The sequence below is a fragment of the Canis aureus genome, chromosome 13 (assembly GCF_053574225.1).
Source record: "Canis aureus isolate CA01 chromosome 13, VMU_Caureus_v.1.0, whole genome shotgun sequence".
NCBI classification, from domain to species: Eukaryota; Metazoa; Chordata; class Mammalia; order Carnivora; family Canidae; genus Canis; species Canis aureus.
The window spans coordinates 22,849,183-22,868,338 of record NC_135623.1 but is presented as its reverse complement, the minus strand read 5'-3'; the positions used below and the strand labels follow the sequence as shown (position 1 = coordinate 22,868,338).

General features: G+C 59.2%; 1 protein-coding gene across 9 annotated transcripts in view; it reads right to left on the bottom strand.

Annotated features, from left to right (window-relative positions):
* The window catches only part of SLC6A9 (solute carrier family 6 member 9), a 32,466-nt gene that overhangs the window by 2,998 nt on the left and 10,312 nt on the right, over window positions 1-19,156 (bottom strand). For 4 of the 9 annotated variants that reach the window (XM_077845311.1, XM_077845314.1, XM_077845313.1 and 1 more), the window contains exons 3-12: window positions 11,233-11,389; window positions 10,512-10,643; window positions 9,875-10,145; window positions 2,887-3,019; window positions 2,545-2,679; window positions 2,356-2,459; window positions 1,783-2,020; window positions 1,413-1,547; window positions 1,221-1,320; window positions 1,029-1,129 (exon numbers count right to left, since the gene is read on the bottom strand). In XM_077845311.1, coding sequence (XP_077701437.1) covers window positions 1,029-1,129; window positions 1,221-1,320; window positions 1,413-1,547; window positions 1,783-2,020; window positions 2,356-2,459; window positions 2,545-2,679; window positions 2,887-3,019; window positions 9,875-10,145; window positions 10,512-10,643; window positions 11,233-11,389 — 1,506 coding nt within the window. Of the gene's footprint in view, window positions 1-1,028; window positions 1,130-1,220; window positions 1,321-1,412; window positions 1,548-1,782; window positions 2,021-2,355; window positions 2,460-2,544; window positions 2,680-2,886; window positions 3,020-9,874; window positions 10,146-10,511; window positions 10,644-11,232; window positions 11,390-11,637; window positions 11,662-17,553; window positions 17,737-19,156 lie in introns of those variants that run through there. The other 5 variants (XM_077845310.1, XM_077845318.1, XM_077845315.1 and 2 more) reach the window with 5 other exon arrangements.

Sequence of the window (19,156 nt, the reverse complement as noted above, 5' to 3'; positions counted from 1 at the left end):
CCTGGCCTCCCTCCACCTACACGACGCTTCTGCTGCTCCTGTTCAAAGCTGGGCCAGTGGCCAGAGCTGGGGTCTGTGCCAGCCTCGGGGAAGACCCCACCGCCCAGGTGGTGGCCGCCTCAGCCCTGGGGGGGCCTCCCCCGAAACAGGAGCCAACATGGAAATCCGGTGCTGAGCTTCGTGTGGCCCAGAGAAGCTGGGCGTGACGGGAACACGACAGGACGCTGCCCTTGCCACTAGGCTGGCCCCTCTGTCCCTCAGACGGCCCGGCCTCTCCTCTTCCCCTGGAGCCTCCGTTACACCGTGGAACGCTTTGTGGCCCTGCTCCCGCCCTGAGCACAGAGGAGCAAACTCGGGTGATTAGTCCACGGACCAGTCCTGCTTCCTGCGGCGTTTCTGGTGGAGCCCGGGCCGCACGCAGGCTCCACCCTGGACCCCCTTGCCGCCAGCGGGGCCTCCGTCATTTATGAGCCGCGGAAACTTGGGTCTGTGACCTCCCGTCTCCTCCTCCGTGAAGCGGGAGTGAGGACGCCCCGTGGAGAGTCCTATCACGCGAGCTGATACGTGAGCCACGTGCAGAAAGCGCCTGGTGCCGGGCGGTTGGGGGGTCCCCCTGGGAGCTCCCGGGGGCTGAATGTCGTGGGGCGGGAGCCTTCCCTGTCGGGGAGCCTTCCCTGGGGGAAGCCGGGCCACTCCAGGGCCTGGAAGGCTTAGGAGACTGCCTCCGTCCCGGAGCTGACATAGCACTTGTACCACCCGCTTCTGGAACGTGCATTCGCGTGGCGTACCCCGCGCCCCGAGTACCTGGGCTAAGGGACTGGAGACAGGAGGCTGACGCCCATCTGGCTAACTGTCCCTGCGTCCCTCTGGGGGAGCCGGCGGGCAGCTCCCGGATGGGGCTCTAAGCCGCCTCTGAGCCCCGCCTGTGTCTGTGCAGCGGCTCTGACTCCCCGCGGCAGGAGCCGTGGGTGCGGACGCCCGTGGGGAGACGAGGACGCCTGCCAGGGGGCGCCGGCCCGGGAACTTACAAAGATGATGGCTGGAGAGACAAAGCGCCAGCAAATCTGGAAGAAGAGGGGCGGCGGGAACCCCAGCATCATCTGGATGTCCTGGAAGTAGTTGCGGTGCCCTGGAGAGAGGGGGGTCAGCGAGCGCCGCTGGACCAGGGGCGGGGGACGCGGGGACATGGGGACGTGGGGACGTGGGGGACGCGCACTCACCGTAGATGTACATGATGGACACGCACATGATGCAGGAGATGATGACCAGGGAGAAGCTGGCCGCGTAGTTGTCCATCAAGAGCAGCCAGTAGATGCCTGCCTGTGGGCCATGGGCAGCTGAGTCGGGGGGACCCCCGGGGCCAGGTTCCCCCACCCTCAGCCCTCCCGCCCGGCCTCTCCTCCAGGTCTTACCTGGCTGGTGAGGGGGACGCCCAGCAGGAAGCCAGCCACAGCCACACCCAGGGTCACGTAGGTCTTTTTCTGCAGGATCCACTCATTTCCCACTTCGTCCACAATGGCCGTGACCAGTGTCTCCAGGAGACAGAACTACAGGAGTGGCCGTCAGAGCCCGGCCTCCCGCCCGCCTGCTCCCTCAGCAGGCCACCCACACCCCCACCCCTACCTGAGTGCCCAGCCCCAGCACCCCTACCTGAGGGCCCACGCCCGCACCCCTACCTGAGTGCCCACGCCTGCACCCCTACCTGAGCGCCCACACCCGCACCCCTACGTGAGTGCCCAGCCCCAGCACCCCTACGTGAGTGCCCAGCCCCAGCACCCCTACCTGAGTGCCCAGCCCCAGCAAGATGAGCATGAAGAAGAAGAGCAGGGACCAGAGTGGGGAGATGGGCAGCAACGTGAGGGCCTCGGGGTAAGCCACGAAGGCCAGGCCTGGGCCGTGGTCAGCCACGCGGGACACGTCCACGCCCAGGTGGTTGGCCATGAAGCCCAGGATGGAGAAGATGACAAAGCCCGCATAGACGCTGGTGGCACAGTTAGTGATGCTGATGATAATGCTGTCCCTGAGGGGGAGGAAAACAGGGTTCAAGGCAGGCAGAGAGAAGACCTGAGATGGAAAGTTCTAGGAACAGAGCTTCCCCCTCACCCCCCACCTCTTTTCTAGGGCCTTTTTCAGTGGGCTGAGCCTCAGACCCCTGGGCACCACTGTTCCCCACCCTCTTCTCTGTTCTCCAGTGACCCGATCCAGACCCAGGGCGCCCAGGACCTCAAGGCTACGAGTGGAACCCAGGGCCCTGGAGGGAGGTCCCGGAGGCCACGCTGGATCCGGGGCTCCGGGGAAGCCGGGGGGCAGCTGCAGGGTAGAGGGGCAGCCGGGGGCTGGCAGGGAGAGGCTCACCGGTAGCAGTTGTTGTGGAACTTGTTGTAGGAAGCCATGGTGATGAGGCCCCCCCACGCGCAGCCCAGCGAGTAAAATATCTGGGAGGCAGCATCGCCCCACACCTGCGGGGCAGGAGGCGCGCAGCGGGCGTCAGAGGCAGCGCCCCTTGGCCCTCCCCACCCCTCCAGGCCACTCTCCACGGCCCACCTTGGCCTCCAGGATCTTGTCCCACTGCGGGGTCAGGTAGTACATGATGCCCGTGAAGGCTCCATCCAGGGTCACACCTCGGACGAACAGGATGGTCAGCACCACGTAGGGGAAGGTGGCCGTGAAGTACACCACCTGTGCGAGACCGGCTCCGTCGGACTCCTCCGAGCTCTCCCTGGGGGGGCCCTGGCGCCCCCTCCCCGACACCCCCACGGGCCCTCCGGACCCTCCTCCCCTCTCTGCCCCCTCATCGCCACCTGTCCCAGCTCCCACTCCCACGCCCCGCAGGGAGGCCAGATCTCCCGGGGAGGGTGCAGACCCTGCCGGGGGAGGGGTACTTACTTTCCCTGAAGACTTGACCCCCCGGATGAGGCAGAGGAAGACTACCACCCAAGAGACACCGAGGCAGCCGAGGAGGGGCAGTTGCACCTCCCCAAAGTTCCCAATGTCGTCTGAGAGCTTGAGCACGTAGAGCCTGGGGAGAGGGATGCTCGTCAGTAAGGGCCGGGCCCTGACGCCCAGCACCCGATTCCCAAGGCCCAGGGCGCGGCCTGGCAGGTCCCTTCTTTCTCGTGAGGTCCCAGCATGTGTAAGAAGGGTGCCTGGTGAGGCCCCGGGCCCAGCTGGCCCCAGCACACCCCTCTGCCTGCTGCCCTGAGACTCCACTGCTTGCAGCCTCTTCCAGGACCTCAAGGGCACCTGGAGGTGACACGCGGGGCCTGGGCCAGCCTCCTCCGGCCTGTGGCTGTGCAGGTCTCCCTGTCTCTACGCGGGCCCTGGCTTGTGCATCTCTCCCTTAGTAACGCCCTCTCCTCTAGACCGGGCACATCCTATCCCGTGGCACCTCCTCCAGGATGCCCTTTGTGAACTTTTCACCCACATTAGTCTTCTCCATCTCCGACGAACCGAGGGAGGTGTCGGAGCGCCGAGGAAGGACTGGAGGCTCCGGAGCACGTGGGCCTGGGCTCCAACCTGAATTCCCCTCCTACGTGTGTGCAGCTCTATCTGGCCCCCTTTGCCGCCCCAGGTGCCTTTTCAATCAACCGGATACTTATGTGGCAGGTTCTGAGCCAGGTGCTGGGCACAGAGACCTGAATCAGGCATGCGGGCACCGCTGGAAGGGCATCTCAGTCCCGGGCAGAGGGGCACACTGGAAGGCTTCCCAGAGGAGGTGAGGCTTGAGCTCAGGTTTGAGGAAAGGGGAGCAGGAGGGTGAACAGAAGGGGAAGCGGGTGGCAGGCTGGGGCAACAGCATGCAGCAGGCCAGGGCATCATGGAATAACGCGGCCCAGCCCGGGCTGGTGGGGGGCTCGGCAAGGCTGGAAGAGAGAAGGATGAAGGGTGGGGAGAAGCCAGATTATGAGAAGCCACGAAGGCAAGGCTGCTGAGTTTGAATTTTATCCTAAGAGCAATGGGAAGCTTCTGAAGGCTTTCTCCTTCCTTCCTTTCTTTCTTTCTTTCTTCTTTCTTTCTTTCTTTCTTTCTTTCTTTCTTTCTTCTTTCTTTCTTTCTTTCTTTTTCCTTCTCTTTCTTTCTTTTTCTTTCTTTCTTTCTTCTTTCTTTCTTTCTTTCTTTTTCCTTCTCTTTCTTTCTTTCTTTTTCTTTCTTTCTTTCTCTTTCTTTCTTCTTTCTTTTTCTTTCTTTCTTTCTTTCTTTCTTTCTTTCTTTCTTTCTTCTTTCTTTCTTTCTTTTTCCTTCTCTTTCTTTCTTTCTTTCTCTTTCTTTCTCTTTCTTTCTTTCTTCTTTCTTTTTCTTTCTTTCTTTCTTTCTTTCTTTCTTCCTTTCTCTTTCTTTCTTTCTTTCTTTCTTCTTTCTTTCTTTCTTTTTTTTGTTTTTTTTTAGTTTTTTTTTCTTTCTTTCTCTTTCTTTCTTTCTTTCTTTCTTTCTTTCTTTCTTTCTTTCTTTCTTCTTTCTTTTTCTTTCTTTCTTTCTTCTTTCTCTTTCTTTCTTTCTTTCTTTTCTTTCTTTTCTCTTCCTTCCTTCTTTCCTTCTTTCTTTTTCTTTCTTTCATTTCTTTTCCTTTTTTTTTTTTAGAGATTTTATTTATTTATTTGAGAGAGAGAGCGAACAAGCGGGATGAGGAGCAGAGGGAGAAGCAGGCTCCCCGCAGAGCAGGGAGCCCAGGACAGCGGATCCTGGGACCTTGGGATCATGACCTGAGCTGACGGCAGAGCTTCATCCACTGAGCCACCCAGGGGCCCCTAAATGGGTTTTTCTAAGAGCACTTTCAAGGTCTTGCTTTGCTCAAAACTTTGCAGGGGGTTCCTGCTCTCAGCACGCAAAGTCTGAGTCCTCACTGTGGCTGCAAGGCCGTGAGTGACCCGTGGCCCTCTACCTGCCTCCCTCTGCTCTCCTGGCCTTCCTCTGCACCGCCCACTGCTCCAGCTGCGCAGGGGCCTCTGGTAGGTCCTTCATCACACCCAGCCATCGGGAGTGCCCTTTCCCCAAACATCCATATGTACACAGGTGGGGGAGGGGCAAGTGTGCAGTCACCCAGGGCCCCAGGCTTAGGAGGGTCCTGCGCTGGGCTTGCCGCTCTGCCAGTGACATCTTGAAATTCTTAATACACTCGAACATTTCACACTGGGCCCCACACACGAGGCAGCTGGGTTTGTCGCCATGGCATCCTCCCCCCTCTCCCTCAGGTACTTGTTCCAGGTACCCTCCTTGCAAAGGGGCCCTTTCCGGCGACCCTGCTTAAAACTGCAGCGCAGCACTCCTTACCCCCTTCTTTGCTAGATTTTCCTCCCCAGCATATGCACACGTCTCCTTTTTCTGTCTTTTAACCTATTTATTTTGCCTGCCGTCCATTTTCTAGGAAGGCAGGAGTACCCAGTGCCCCCATGTCAAGCAAAGTGCCTGGCACAGAGCAGTACTCAATAGGTATTTCTTGAACAAATGAATGAATGAATGAATGAATGAATGAATGAGTGATTGAGTAAGTGAACATTGTGGTAAATGGATCCGGAGGTGGAAAGGAGAGAACCTTGGGGGCCAGCCTGGCTGTTGCCGCTGTCCAGGCTGGAAGTGATGAACAAGAGACTACTAGCTCTTGAGCCTCAGCTTCCTCATCTGTAAAATGGGCACAATAACACCAACCTAGTATAATGTGTAGATGGAGTTAGGTGTCTACAGGCTTCCTTCTGTGCCCTCTTACGGCTAGGCCCTCTCGGGAGAGCTCGCAGGCCGTCCTCTATCATTCTCAGCTGCTCTATCTTTTGCAAGTCAGTTCTCAAACCTCATGGCAATATTTTTAACACCTTGTGATGCGATGTTTCTCTGTTGCGTCATGGGACAATGTTGCCAGGCCTGGGATCTGGTGCTGGCTTGGGGACTGCCTCCTCTCCGCCTCCCACCTTCCCTGGAGGCTGCCCTTTGCACAGGGACCCGCAGAGGGCACCGTCCAACACGCCCCTCTCCTGCCCAACTCCCAGCACTGACACCCTCGTTGAACAGGCCTCAGCGCCTGGCCCTGCGTTAGACCCCCTCTGGGCTCTTAGTCAGTGGGGGAGCCAAAGGCCAGGGGATAGCAGAAGTTCAGGAGCCCTGGGACCACCCAGAAGGGTCACCTGCTCCCCTTCAACAGTACCTTCCAATCTTTTTTCCTTCAGAGCACACAGAGAAAGCAGCTTGGGGCCATTGGGGTAAGCAGACCAGGTCACCGTGCTGGGGACTCCAGGCTGCCGACCAGGTACCCCGGGTACCCCCTGGCCAGTGCCGCCCCCACAGTAGCCACAGCGTCCCTCTACTGCTGCTACGCAGAGCTGCTTTACTTCAAGCAACAGTATTCAACGTAGAGACCATTTCTCGTTCAAGAGATTTGTTTTTAACTTTGTCTAATTATATATGTTAAACTGGTAGTAGTTTTGTTTGCTTGCTTAAAGATATTTATTTATTTACTTACTTATTCATTCATGAGAGACACAAAGAGGGAGGCAGAGACACAGGCAGAGGGAGAAGCAGGCTCCCTGCAGGGAGCCCGACACAGGACTCGATCCCAGGACCCTGGGGTCACTCCCTGGGCCGAAGGCAGGTGCTCAATCGCTGAGCCACCCAGGCATCCCTAAACTGGTAGTGTTTTTTATGGGTGTTTTTTTTTTTTTTAAGATTTTATTTATTTTTTGGACACAGAGGAGCGAGCGTGCATAGAAGGAGGTAGAATGGCAGGGAGAGGGAGAAGTGGACTCCTCGCTGAGCAGAGAGCCCGACGTGGGGCTCGAACCCAGGACCCTGGGCTTGTGACCTAAGCCGAAGGCAGGCCTTTAACTGACTGAGCTACCCAGGTGCCCCTCTATGATTATTTTTAATCATTTCTATTATTTGCAAGGGCACAGCATCACAAAACCGGGGTGGGGGTGGTTAAAAGTTTAGAATGCTAACCTGGTCACCAAGTCCTGAATTCCACCTCTTTTTATGGCACCGTATTTAGTTTTTCATTTTGTTTTGGGACTACATGCTTTTTGAGGTCAATTAACCTAAGAACTCTTAGAACCCAACATATTTGCAAGTTGGTTCTTGAGGCATAACGTCTCTGGGATTATTCCATATTATTTTTTTAATTGCCCCAAACCAGTGATCAACTCCTCGTGAACAGAACAGCCTGATCTGTCTCTTTGCATCTCAGCAGCAGCTACATCACTGTGCTTCCTGGGCTCCCATCACTGTTCTTAGTGGCGATGCTGTGTGATCTCATGTCCTCTTCATAACAACAAGCATCTGGCTTGTTTCAAACCCCCCCCCCCACTTTAATGGATGAACGGCTATGACTTAGGTTTGGTGATCTCCCGCGGCCAGACAGCTGATAAGCCACAGAGCCATGGTGTGAGCAGGGTCTGTGCAACTCCAGAGCCGCCGTGAAGACACGGGGAGCAGGCTGGGGGGCCCCGAGTCTCACTGTGCACCACTGTGGAGGTGAGGACGCGGTCGTTACTTAGGGCCTCTGGGCCAGAATCAGACCAGCACACAGATGACCATAAAACAAGGCCGCAGGGCTGCTGGGAGAAAGGAGACTGTGGGCCAGAGGGTGGGCAGGGGGCAGACTGGGGCTCCGAAATCTGTTTCCTGTGCTTCTCTTGCTTTAGAGGAGTCTCTCAATCTTTTTTCTGACTTGCTTCCCTCGTTTGTAAAAGGGGACTCTTTCATACTGCCTGCACGAGCTAGTGAGCAAGGCTGTTGTGGGGCTCGAATGCGATCACACAGCTTTCCAAAGGGGTTTGGAGAGTGTGGACCAAGAGCACCTGCAGAGCATCATCGGCCTAATTCGTACCCAGGCCAGGCACAGTGGATGCACATATCCTGCCCCGGCACAGCTGCCTAGTTCCTTAACCTCTGAACATCAGTCCCTGAATCTGAAAAATAGGGATATTATTATAGGAGATAATAGGCAATAGGCCTGGCACACAGTGGGTGCCCTGGAGATGGGGAGGCTTGCTCTCCTCACTTCCTTTGCCCAAAGCCAACCTGGGCAGGCCTCTCAAGGGTCATTTCCCCAGGTTTTCCAGGAGGGGGCAGCAGGGAGCCATCCTGCAAGGAAGGAGTCCCTTGGGACTGCCCCTAGTTAGGCGGGTGGAGGAGAGTTCAGTGGGTCCCCCAGTGGGCCCCCCAACCCATGACCAGTTCTCTTTGAGGGCTATTCCCCTCTGATCACACTGGGTAAAATCTGCGGAACTTTGCCCTGACTGGTCCTAGCCAGCTGGGACTCCCTGACCCACAGCCCCTGGGGTGGGAGCTTCTAGAGCCGCCCCCAGGTTCACCCCCATCCCTGGTGTACATCACGTTGCCCTGCCCACACCATGCCTGAGACGTAGTTGAATACCTAACTGGGCAGGAATTCGCTTAGTCTTCTCAGTAGACGGGACCTCCACGAGGGCAGGATCCGTGAGTCTCACTCCTCACTCTGTCTCCCCTCTGAGTGCAGGGTCTGGTACCCACTAGGTGCTCAAGAAATGATCTGTCCAGCGACTGAGTGACTGAGTCGGCCTGGAGGTCACTGTGCCTGCCCCTCACTGGGAGGCAGCAGCGCTGTTGTCTACACCACCAGCCCTGTGGGTAGTGACCACATCTCAGCTGTCTTTGGATGGTTGTGGCACAGCCCAGAGGCTGGCACAGGGACACTGGGCCCTGTGGGGTCGGAGCACTGGCACCGGGCTTGGAGGCTACTGACCCTCTAGGACTCCAGACTCCCCGGGGCCTTGGCCATCTCACCCCCAGCTCCCTACCACGTGGTGGTGAAACGTCGAACCTCGGTCTGGCGTGGCTCCTGTCCCACTCGTCTCCACTTTGCCACCTCCCAGCCGTGGCTCACCTGCCCAGGTGTCTCTCCCAGCCCTGCTATGCCTCCCTCCTCCCTCCTAGGGCAGCCCTCTGGGCCACCTCCTCTTGGCCCCGTCCGCTCAGAAGTGGCCACCTCCTCTTTGTGTCCCTACCACACACCTGAGCATCCGGGCACCTAGGCACCTGCCCTAATATGAGCCCCCCTCAGGACTGTGAACTCCTCAGGCTAGGGGGCTCCAGGCTCTCCAGACCCCATGGGCACACGGGGCCTCGCAGAGCAGACCATGTGGATACGGAATGCATCCATGCGGCCTACCCTCGGGCCCCCAACACTCTCTTCCCACAGGTTGCCCAACAGGACATGAGGAGTTTTCTTTGGGAAGCCCCACTCTGCCCTCACGCCCGGCCCGTTGGGACAAGGTGTTCCAGAACACCTCCAGCGGCAGCTTGTGGGCAGCCAGCCCTGAGACTCCAGTGTCTGTCACCACAGAGCACAGTAGGGCCAGGCTTGATGATGATGGCCCTGGGCTCAGGAGGCGTCTACCGTTCCCTCTGCTCTACTGCTAAGTCGAAGCTCAATTCATGTGCCTTCTCCTTGAAGGCCGGGGGCCCCTCCTAGGCCCCCTCCCGCCGTGAGCTTCCATGAGCTTCCCACACACCGGAGTCTCATCAGAACAGCTTGCCCTGTGTCAGGACCGGCTCTGCTCCTCTGGGACCTAAGGCCTCCGCTCCCGCTGATCTCACCAGGAGGCCACCCCGCTCCCCACCCCCCACCCCCACCCCCACCCCCGGCTCTGCTCTGCTGACTTGCCCGACTGCTGGAGGGGAGCTCCCTCGCCACCCCTTGCAAGGTCCCTCACTCAGCGTCCTGCCCTCCACGGCCCCACAGTGTCAGCCTCTTCTGAGCTCCTCTGCTAACTCCTTGTGCACCTTTGCACTCCTCTGCCCTGCTCGGTTCCCGGCACCCCACTTGGGCGGCAGAGACTTGCCTGATGGCTAGGGGGAGAGCTGCGGCTTGGCACCCGGTGTCCCCCCAGCCCGGGCGGTGGGGCCTCACCTCCAGTACTCCTCACTGGGGCTGGTCCTCTGGAGGGAGTGGTTGAGCAGGTGGGAAAGGTTGCCGGGCAGGGCGGCAGGCCGGGAGCCGTTGGTGAGGTTGGAGGCATCCAGCACCCCAGCGCAGTCGGGCGTGTTCCAGGGGTTATTGCAGTAGGCCCAGGGCAGCACGTGCGTCATGGACGAGAAGAAGTAGTAGAAGGCGATGCAGATGACCACGTTGTAGTAGATGCCGATGTACGTGGACACCACCATCATGCCGTAGCCCACACCTGGGGGGGGAGGGCGGGAGAGTGGCCTCAGACCTCTAGCTGGAGAAGACAGGGTTAACTGTGAAGGGCTCACGGGGCAGGCTTTTAGGGAGGCCCGTAGAGAGGACAGGTCAAGGCCTTAGCAGGGGTGAGCTGGAGGGCCCAGGGCCTTTGTATATACACATGGTAGGTGAGGAGGGTGGAGGCCAAGTAAATAGGGGGCTCAGCATGCATCCGTGGCCTTGGCCATTGATGGAGGGCTTGAGGGGAGCACTAGGGCTCCGCGGGGGTTGGCAGTGTTTGTACAGATGGGTGAGTAGGCCCCCAGAGGCCCGAGCACGTGCGTGCTGTGTGTGTAGGGAGGCGTGTACCCCATCCAGGCCTCACCTTTGAACATGGGGCTGATCCTCCAGACCCCCAGGCAGCCTTGACTTGCAAACTGGCCAAAGGAGAGCTCCATGAAGAAGAGAGGGATCCCACAGAATATCAGCATGATGAAGTAGGGAAACATGAAGGCGCCTGGCAGGCAGGGAAAGGGCTGGCTCAGGGCGGGCCTGGGGGGTCCCCCCCTCTTCCTGCTGAGAACCCAACAGCAAAACCTTTGCGATCGGCTGAGACCACGCACTGAGCAGGAGCCTGGGTCTGAGGTAACCTACCCACAGTGTGTCTCTGAATTTGACAGACGCTCCCCGAGCAGAACCCAGGTCCCAGACCCACCATGTTAGGGCGGGATTTGATGGCTTAACCCAGCAAATTCACAAACAGAAGTCGCTGGGATCCTCAAATTCCCTGAACCATTTAGGGGGCTGTCGACACACAGGGGGTATCAGACAGGGAACAACCTCGGGAGGCTGGAGTGCCTTTCTCTCCCTCTCTCAACCCCACGGGAGCAGGCTAGCAGGGTCGAGCCCAGACAGCAGACAGCCAGGGTCGAGGGGTGAGCTGAGCCTTAGGTAATGGGTACCTAAGCCAGGGACTGGGGCGGGGGAGCTGAGAGCCAGAGGCCAGCCTGTCTGGGGTGGGGACCGTGCCAGGGAGGGAGTAGCCCGGGCCTTGGTGGGTAGGCTTTATCCAAGTGGGTGGTCCCTGCCCTGTGCCCGCTGGGTACCTCCCCCGTTGCGATAGCAGAGGTATGGGAAGCGCCAAACATTGCCCAGGCCCACGGCATAGCCCACGCTCGTCAGTACAAACTCGATCTGGTTGCCCCAGTTGCCCCGTTTGAGGTTCTGGTCCCTCTTGGTGGCCTCGCTGGGCACAGCACCATTCTGTGGGGACAGGAGAGAAGCTACCATCAGAAAGGCAGTTGTGCTCCCGTGCCTGGCCCTCTGGGCCTCGCCCAGCAGGGCCACCATGGACCCTGCAAGCCCCCACCCCCACCCGGGCTTCCCCTCTGCTGGCAGGAGCACTGGCCGCCCTGGCAGAGAAGGGGAGAAGGGAGGAGTGGCGGCCAGAGGGCGCCAAGCAGGGCGTCTGTCACCGGGTCCCCCGCCCTGGGCCAGGGGTACCAGCCCACCTGAGGAGCTGCTGCCAACATCTGAGAGGTGGGACGCCCAGGGGGAGCTCGGGCCCAGAGCCCCCCAGCCCCAGCCCCTCCAAAGCCTCCCCTCTCCCCTCTGGGTGAGGATCTGGGAGCAGCTGAGCCTCATACCAAGCAGCCAAGTCGGGCTGGGCACAAAGGGGCCTGTGTCCAGACGGCCCCCCCCACCCGCCGCTACCGCATCACCAGGCTGAGCACGCTGCCCACGGGCAGGCAGTGCGGGGGGCAGGGCATGCCCGACCCCTCCTCCGCCCAAGGCCCGTTCCTGGGGGGCACAGGACGGCCAGGGCTGGAGGTGTCGGGGGAGCGACCGAGCTGGGCCAGCCTCGGGGAGGGGTCCTGGGACTCAGGATGGGAGGGCCCGGGGGAGCCTCTACATTGCCCATAGCTGGGGGTCCCGGGTCCTGGAGCTGACCTGGACGGGGTGGTGCTGGCCATGAGTGGGGGAGGAGACTAGAGTTGTAGGCACCACGCCAGACTTGAGGGACAGACTCTGCTAGGGGAAACAGAGGGAGGCGCTCGGAGAAAGGTCTCTGAGCTGGGGGGGGGGGGGGGGCTGCGGAGGAGGGGGCCAGCCAGGAGGGGATCTGCTCCAAGGGAAGGAAGCCAGGCCTGGCTGGGGGAGCTGTGGGGTTGGGCCGGGTGGCCTGAGGCCCCACTGAGGACAGCCCCGTTTGAACCCCAATCCCACAGTTGGAACTGGCTCGGCAAGTCCCTTTATAAGTGTAACTGGGGACACCTGGGTGGCTCAGCAGCTGAGCATCTGCCTTTGGCTCAGGTCGTGATCCCGGGGTCCTGAGATCGAGTCCCACATCGGGCTTCCCTCAGGGAGCCTGCTTCTCCCCCTATCTATGTCTCTGCCTCTCTCCCTGTGTCTCTCATGAATAAATAAATAAAATCTTAAAAAAAAAATAAGTGTAACTGTGCCCCTTTCCCATGCCATGGCCCTCAAGCCACCCTGAGCGAGAGCCTGAGGGGTGGGGGTGGGGGGTCCTCACTCAGACACATGGGGACCCTGAGAATCACCAAGAGAGAAGCACAGAGTCCTGGAGTGACAGGGACAGCCTCTTAGAGATGGTTCTTCCCTTGAGAGAAACGGACAGGGGTCCCTGGAGGACACCAGGATGAGGGACGGAGCAGCATGGTTTCTGAGGGACGTTGCTGAAGTGACACCGACCCTTAGCTTGAAAGAGACATACTCAAGGACAGCAGTCACACTGGCCAATGAACAAAGAGGTCTGGTGCTTCGAAATGTTGTCGGATCCTGACACTGACCCAACAAATGCAGAGGAGAGGAATGGCTTCATTGAGACCCTTCCAGAAAGGCCCATTTGGGAATGCAGACACAGGAGGCACCAGGGCCCAGTGGAGGCTCTAGCCATGTGCCGTGGCACTACGCACAGCCACCCTTGTGAAGCAACCATCCTGCACACCCAGTCAGGCATCGCCCAGAGGAGACACCGACCGTCACGCCCTCTGGGGAGGTTTGGGGGCGCAGGCCCAAGAGCAGTGTCCAGTGGTCTGGTCCGCATCAAGGAGCTCCCAGAGCAAACTGACAGGCTGAAAGAGGCTGCATACGTTCATTCATGCAAGCATGGGGATTTAGGAACACCTGCTGCGCGCCCGGCCCTGCCTCAGGCGTTGGAAATCCAGCAGTGAACTAAACAGACACCCCTGTGCACCCGCAGCTCAAAATCTAGGGGAGCAGCAGGCCACCGATGAAATAAATCCAGGATTTTTATATCACAGCTGCAAAGTGACCACAAAGCAGAGGTTCTCGAGTCATAAGAATACGGAGGGAGGCCAGGTGGAGGGGCAGGGGCACGCAGGGTGAGGTCAGGAAGGCTTCCCTGACCAAGGGGCTTGAGGCCCAGTCTGGCCCTGGGAGAGGGTGGCTCACAGCCCCGGGTGCCCCCTGGGACAGGCCCATACAGAATCTTGCTGCAGGTTGTCACCACCTTCTCTGGGACAAACCTAGCAATTCTACACGGTCCAAGGGGGCATTTTTTCAGAGGGTGTGAGGCCTGCTTGGGGCAGTCTCTGCATTCCCAAACAAATCCCGGCCAAATAGGGCTCCTATATGTTGACCTTACAATAATAGTTTTATTCTATCCAAGGCTTGTTTACTTAGGGGCACAATGGGAGACTGTGACAGCTGCAGAGAACATGGGTGGGGTCACGAAGCAGTGCTTCCAGCTGTCAAAGAGACACCCAACCATCCAGGATGGTTTCCTGGGCAGGGCAAAGGCAAGGCTCCTTGCAGGGACCGAAGTCCCCAAGGCTTGAAATCTGGGGCTTCTGTCCTGGCCCTGGGCCCCCAACCAAGTGGAGCAGCACCAGAGTCGGATTTCTGAGGTCTGCTCCTTCCCTGGCATCGAGGGGGGCACTGAGGGTGGGGACTCCCCCAGCCCCACACCGCAGGCGGCCACTTGAGTCCTCAGGGGCCCAGTTACCGAGTGGCACACCGCTGGGCTTGCGCTGACCGCTTGGGCCACTGGGCCACACCCCACAACTCAGGGAGGTGGGAGCCCTGGGACAGAGGCCTGCGGACGGAGAGGTGGCGACGGGGCTCTCGGGGAAGGGTGCAGGGTGAGCTGGACACTCAGCCAGCGGGAGAAGCGCCCAGCGGAAGCAGCACTGGCTCTGGCTCCCCAGCCTGCATCTCAGCACTGGGGGGCCAACTCCCACAGCGGCGGCTGGGTGACCCGGGAGCCACGGCTGGGCTCCGACTTCAGTCCCAGCACTTGGAAGGGAAGGGCCGGGCCCCCTGCAGAGGACAGAGTGACCCCACCTTGCTCCAGGTACTCAAGCGGAAAGGAGCCCCAAATGCTCTGCGGGGCGTCTGGGGGCTCCAGTGCCCCTCTCTGCCCTCCACCGGGCACTTCCTGCGCCGCCTTCCTGGGCAGCCAGGCCCACAGCTGGCGAGCCCTTTCCCGCCGTCCTGCCTGAGATGTTTTCCTTGCATCCTCTTCCCCAGCCTAAGCCTCTCATTTTCTTGATCTGCTGGGTAGACACACGTGTCACCCATAAGATCTGTCCCTGTGTGGACGTCGGCTCTCAGGTGCCCACGAAAGAACCCCTTTGTGCTCGCAGCTTCCCCCAGACTGGCGGCCCGTCTGGCTCACCCAGCTCTGCCCTGCCGACTGGCCGGGCTCCAGGCCTCTCCTGCCCGTCACCCATCCTCCTCCACTCTGCCCCTCGCTGCTCTCCCTTCCTCCCCTGCTCACACCTCGGTGACGAATAAAACCACGGTGGCCTGGTGCCTCCTCCCTGGGCTCCCCGGAGAGCACCCACCCTCACCTGTGACTCCACAGCCACGGGCGGGTGCTCTCCAGGACAGGGACGGCCCTGCCCTGTGCCTGCACTCCCCAAGGGGCTAGAATGCAGGCTCTGGGGTTTTCTTTCCTTGGTTGAGGGGGGCAGCTGGCTGATCACCCTCATGACGCCCCCGCCCCCCCACACACACACACACATGCATAAGCCCCTCCCACAAGACCAGCAAGGCACAGATGCTCCTTCCCCTCAGGAGAAGTCTTTGGGGCAGGAGGCCAGGCCCACACAAGCACTGGTGACCTCCCACCCCGCCCGCCTAGCCGGGTGAGCCCTAGGGAGCAATCTCAGGAGTCCTTTACGTCGCCCTGAACTGGGCTTGCTTATTCCCTGCTCTGGATAAGCTCCTGGGGTGGGGGGATGAGGGGTGTTCAGCTACGAGGCCAGAACCCAGATCCCCCCCAAGCACACCTTGAGCTTGGCCGGGCGGGATCCTGCGCTGGGCATGAGAACCCCTGCATTCTAGAGCCCGCGCCCCCAGCGACTCCGGGCAAGTCATTTCCACTCCCTGCAACGCCGTGTCCTTGACTGTGAAATCAGTCACAGGCTGGACAACCTCAGCAGGCCTACTGATTTGATCTGTGGTTCTGCTTGCCTGGGATTTTCCTACTTCCGACTCTTTCCTGTGGCCTCCATTAGTTCCCACTAACTTTCCAAATGCCTTTTAAAAATGTTATCGTTAAAAAAAAAGTTATTGTTTTTCCTCTAATTATAAAAGCATTATAAGCTTATCTCCAAAAAACGGGAGCCTGCGCTGGAGAGTACAGAGGAAACAAAGCTGCAAAGCCCCCTCCCCAGGTAACCAGCACCGCAGGAGGCACCCCCTCCTTTCCTGTGCCCAGACTCAGAGAGAGCCCGGATTTCTAGTCCCGGCTCCGGCTCCGGCTCTCCTCTGGTTCCTGACTCCCGCCCTCCCAAGACCAGTGGCCACTGGATATTTTCGTGAATTGTGAGCTCCCTCCTCCTGCTCTCGGTGGACGATGAAGAATCCTGGGGCTGCCCCAGCTAGGGGGCAGGCCCCACTGGGATCCAGCAGGCCTCTTGTTCAGGACTCTGCAACCCCAGGGTTTGCTCATGGGATGAAGTCCCAGCCAAGACAAACTTTATGGAGGAGGACAGAGAAGACCCCACACCCCAGACTGACCTTGAGCCAAATCCAGATCACTGGCAACTTTCTCTGAGCCCCATCGGGGAATTGAGGCAGAAGAGCCATTACAGTAAATTGTGGCTGCCTCAAAAGACCTCACGACCTCCTCGCACCCCTACATTCTTGCTCCCCCGAGTTGTCTCCCCGGGAGCCAGGCTGGCCCTTAGGTAGCCCCCTGAGCCCTCCGTCCTTCATCTGGCCTCGCTTATCCAGATATGGGAAAGAGTCAGGAGCCAGAGGTGGAGGAGCGAGACCATGGGAAAGTCCGCCCTAGGCCCGAGCAGTACCCAGGGGCTCTTAGCGCCTCTTGCCTCAAGGAAAACTTCAGAGCAGGCTCTGGGCACCTGTTAGGAGTCCAAACCTTCACGTAGCAGGTGCGAGAGGCAAGGGCGTGCCCTGTGCTGTTTCATCCAGAGCCCTAGTTGGTTCAGAGAGACCTGCCAACACCATGGAGAGGAGACCGAGGAGGCACCCCCAGGCATGCCAGGCTCTGCTCCAGGCCCTGGGGAGCAGTGATGGGGAGCGCCGGGTGGGCCCTGCCTCTGCCCTGGAGAAGCCCGGCAGCCCTGCCTCACTCTGCAGCAGCTTGGGCAGCCTCTACCCCAGTCAGTTGGCAGTGGGGCTGGCACTCGGGGAAGTGGCTTCGGTTTGTGACCCTGGCAGTTCTGAGGTTTGAGGGCAGCCCTGCATAATGCTTCTCCCAGACCCAACCCATGTCTCCCCAGAGGACATTCCTTCTCCTGCCTTCAGAAGGTCAAATCGGGATGCTCTACAGAGTGGGGAGGATGGCTTCCCCTGTCCCCTCACCCTTGCTTGCTGCCCTCAGCCCCGTGGTCCCCGACATCCTTCCACATCCCCAGCTTCTAGGGAAGAGGCCCCACTGGTGCCCACCCCGTCCGAGCACTTGCCGCGGACACTGCTGAACGTCGTCTGGGGTCTCTGTCCTCCCAGCTGAGACCCCCATCCCATCCTGTTCCCCCACCGTGCCTGCCCAGTCCATGTACCACGTCCCCCTGCCCCCTCACTCACTCTCCCCATAGGAGTAACTGCCGTGGCACGGACAATGGGGCTGTATTGATTAGTACAATTCCTGGGCACCTCCGGCCCGTCTCCCCGGGAGCTGGGACAATGCAGCTTTGATACACAGAGCAGATTCTCAGCAGGTCCTTGGGCTGGGGGAGCCCTCACCCCCCCCACTCTCTTCCCCCAGGCCCCCACCACACAGCTAACTCTTCCTGCGCTCCTTCGCACAGTTGCGACTTTCTGGGTCACTTCTGCTGGTGTCCGTCTCCCTGGCTGGCCGGCCCTGCCCCTCCCTGGCACAGACCACTCAGCCCCTCTCCCCACCCCCCAGCCCAGCCTCCGGGACCGCCTGGCTCCAGGGAGGGGGCTCAACGTTCTGGAAGGTGACTGACCTGCTCTGGGGAGGAGGGGGCCACAGGTCCACGAGCCGAGGCCATCCCAGGATGAGCACCCAGAGCGGAGCGCGTGTCCCCGCTGCTCATTCACACCTCTGCCAGCTCCCGGCGACACTGACGCATCCCCTGCCTCTCCCAGTGGCGGCCAGCGACAATTACTTTCACCTCGTCTCCTCCCGAAGCTCTGCCTACCCCTCCCCGGCCCTCCCCCTCCGGCCCGGCCCCATGCAGCCCAGCGCGGGTGCTCCAAGCTACAGTGAGGCGTGGGGTTTGTTGTGTTTTTCCCTTGTTCCCAGCAAGTTACTGGAACAGAACACACACACACACACACACACAGACTCACAACCACCGAGTGAGGCAGAGCGAGCGCGGAAGAGAGTGAGCGGCCTCGGGGCCCAGATGCTTCTGAGCTCACGGGCCTCGCACTTGGTGGGCTCCTGGTAGGGTGGTTGGGTGCCATTGGGCACCAGACATGAGACAGGACAGGAAGAGGGTGGGGGCAGAGTCCACAGGGCAACACCAAAGCATCCTCGACTGCTCAGAGAGGTGCGGGCAGGGGGACGGTGGGCCCTGGAACTGTCCCCGGCCCCCTCACAAGAGCTGGAGAGCCTCAGCCAGCCACGATGATGGAGTGTCCTCACCGAAGAATGTGGCTGACCATGCAAGAAAGCCCTGGCCTGGTGAATGGCACTGTCACCTGGCCTAAGAAAGATGGCACAAGCTAAGAGAGCAGTCACCACGGAGTCACCACAGATGGCAGAGGCGCAGCCATGGAATAAGGACCCCTGGAGATCTGTACTGCATGGCCCAGGGCTGGGTTCGGACCAGCAGGTGTCACCATAACTGGGGCGAGATGGCGCTCAGACCCATCCAGTCCCACTTCTCCGAGGCCCTGCTCACCAGTCGGGTCTCCAGCAGGTGCTGAGATACCACAGACCAGCGGTCAGGAAGGTGGGCATGAATATTCCGGAAATTAATAGATTGGTGGAGGCCTTGGTACGTGGTAGGGTCTTAGTAAGCATCCACCAATGGGAAGCATGCATGAATTCTGATGTAAAGCTTGCTTTTCTGTGAGTTTGGTTAAGCATGATGACCTCAAAAGGAACATGGCAGGATGGCTTTTTTTTTTTTTTTAGGATGACTTAAAAAAAAAAAAAAAGGCACAGGCTCTAGAGTCAGATAGGCCTGGTTTAAACCCCAGCACTGCCAGTTTCTCACCATGTAAGCTTTAGACAAATCACATAACGTGTCTGGTCTTAGTTTCTTCGTCTCTCAAATAAGGGTATCACCCGTCATCGACTTTAGTGAGAATCAGCAGTAATAGTAATACATATTAATAATACATATTAAGTACTTACTATGAGCCAGACACTGTCCTAAACACTTTATGCATATTAATTCATTTAATCCTCCCCCCCAAATGCCTTGACGTAGATACATTATCATCCTCATTTTGGGAGGTAGACGGAGATCAGCCTTGGCCCAAGCAAGTCTCCTAGGAATGGTCTCAGACCCCACTGACTCAGCCTCTCACCGGGCCAGCCTCATGCAGCCAGGTCCCCAGACACGCTCCGCTGACTTCCTGCGAGCACAGACTGTG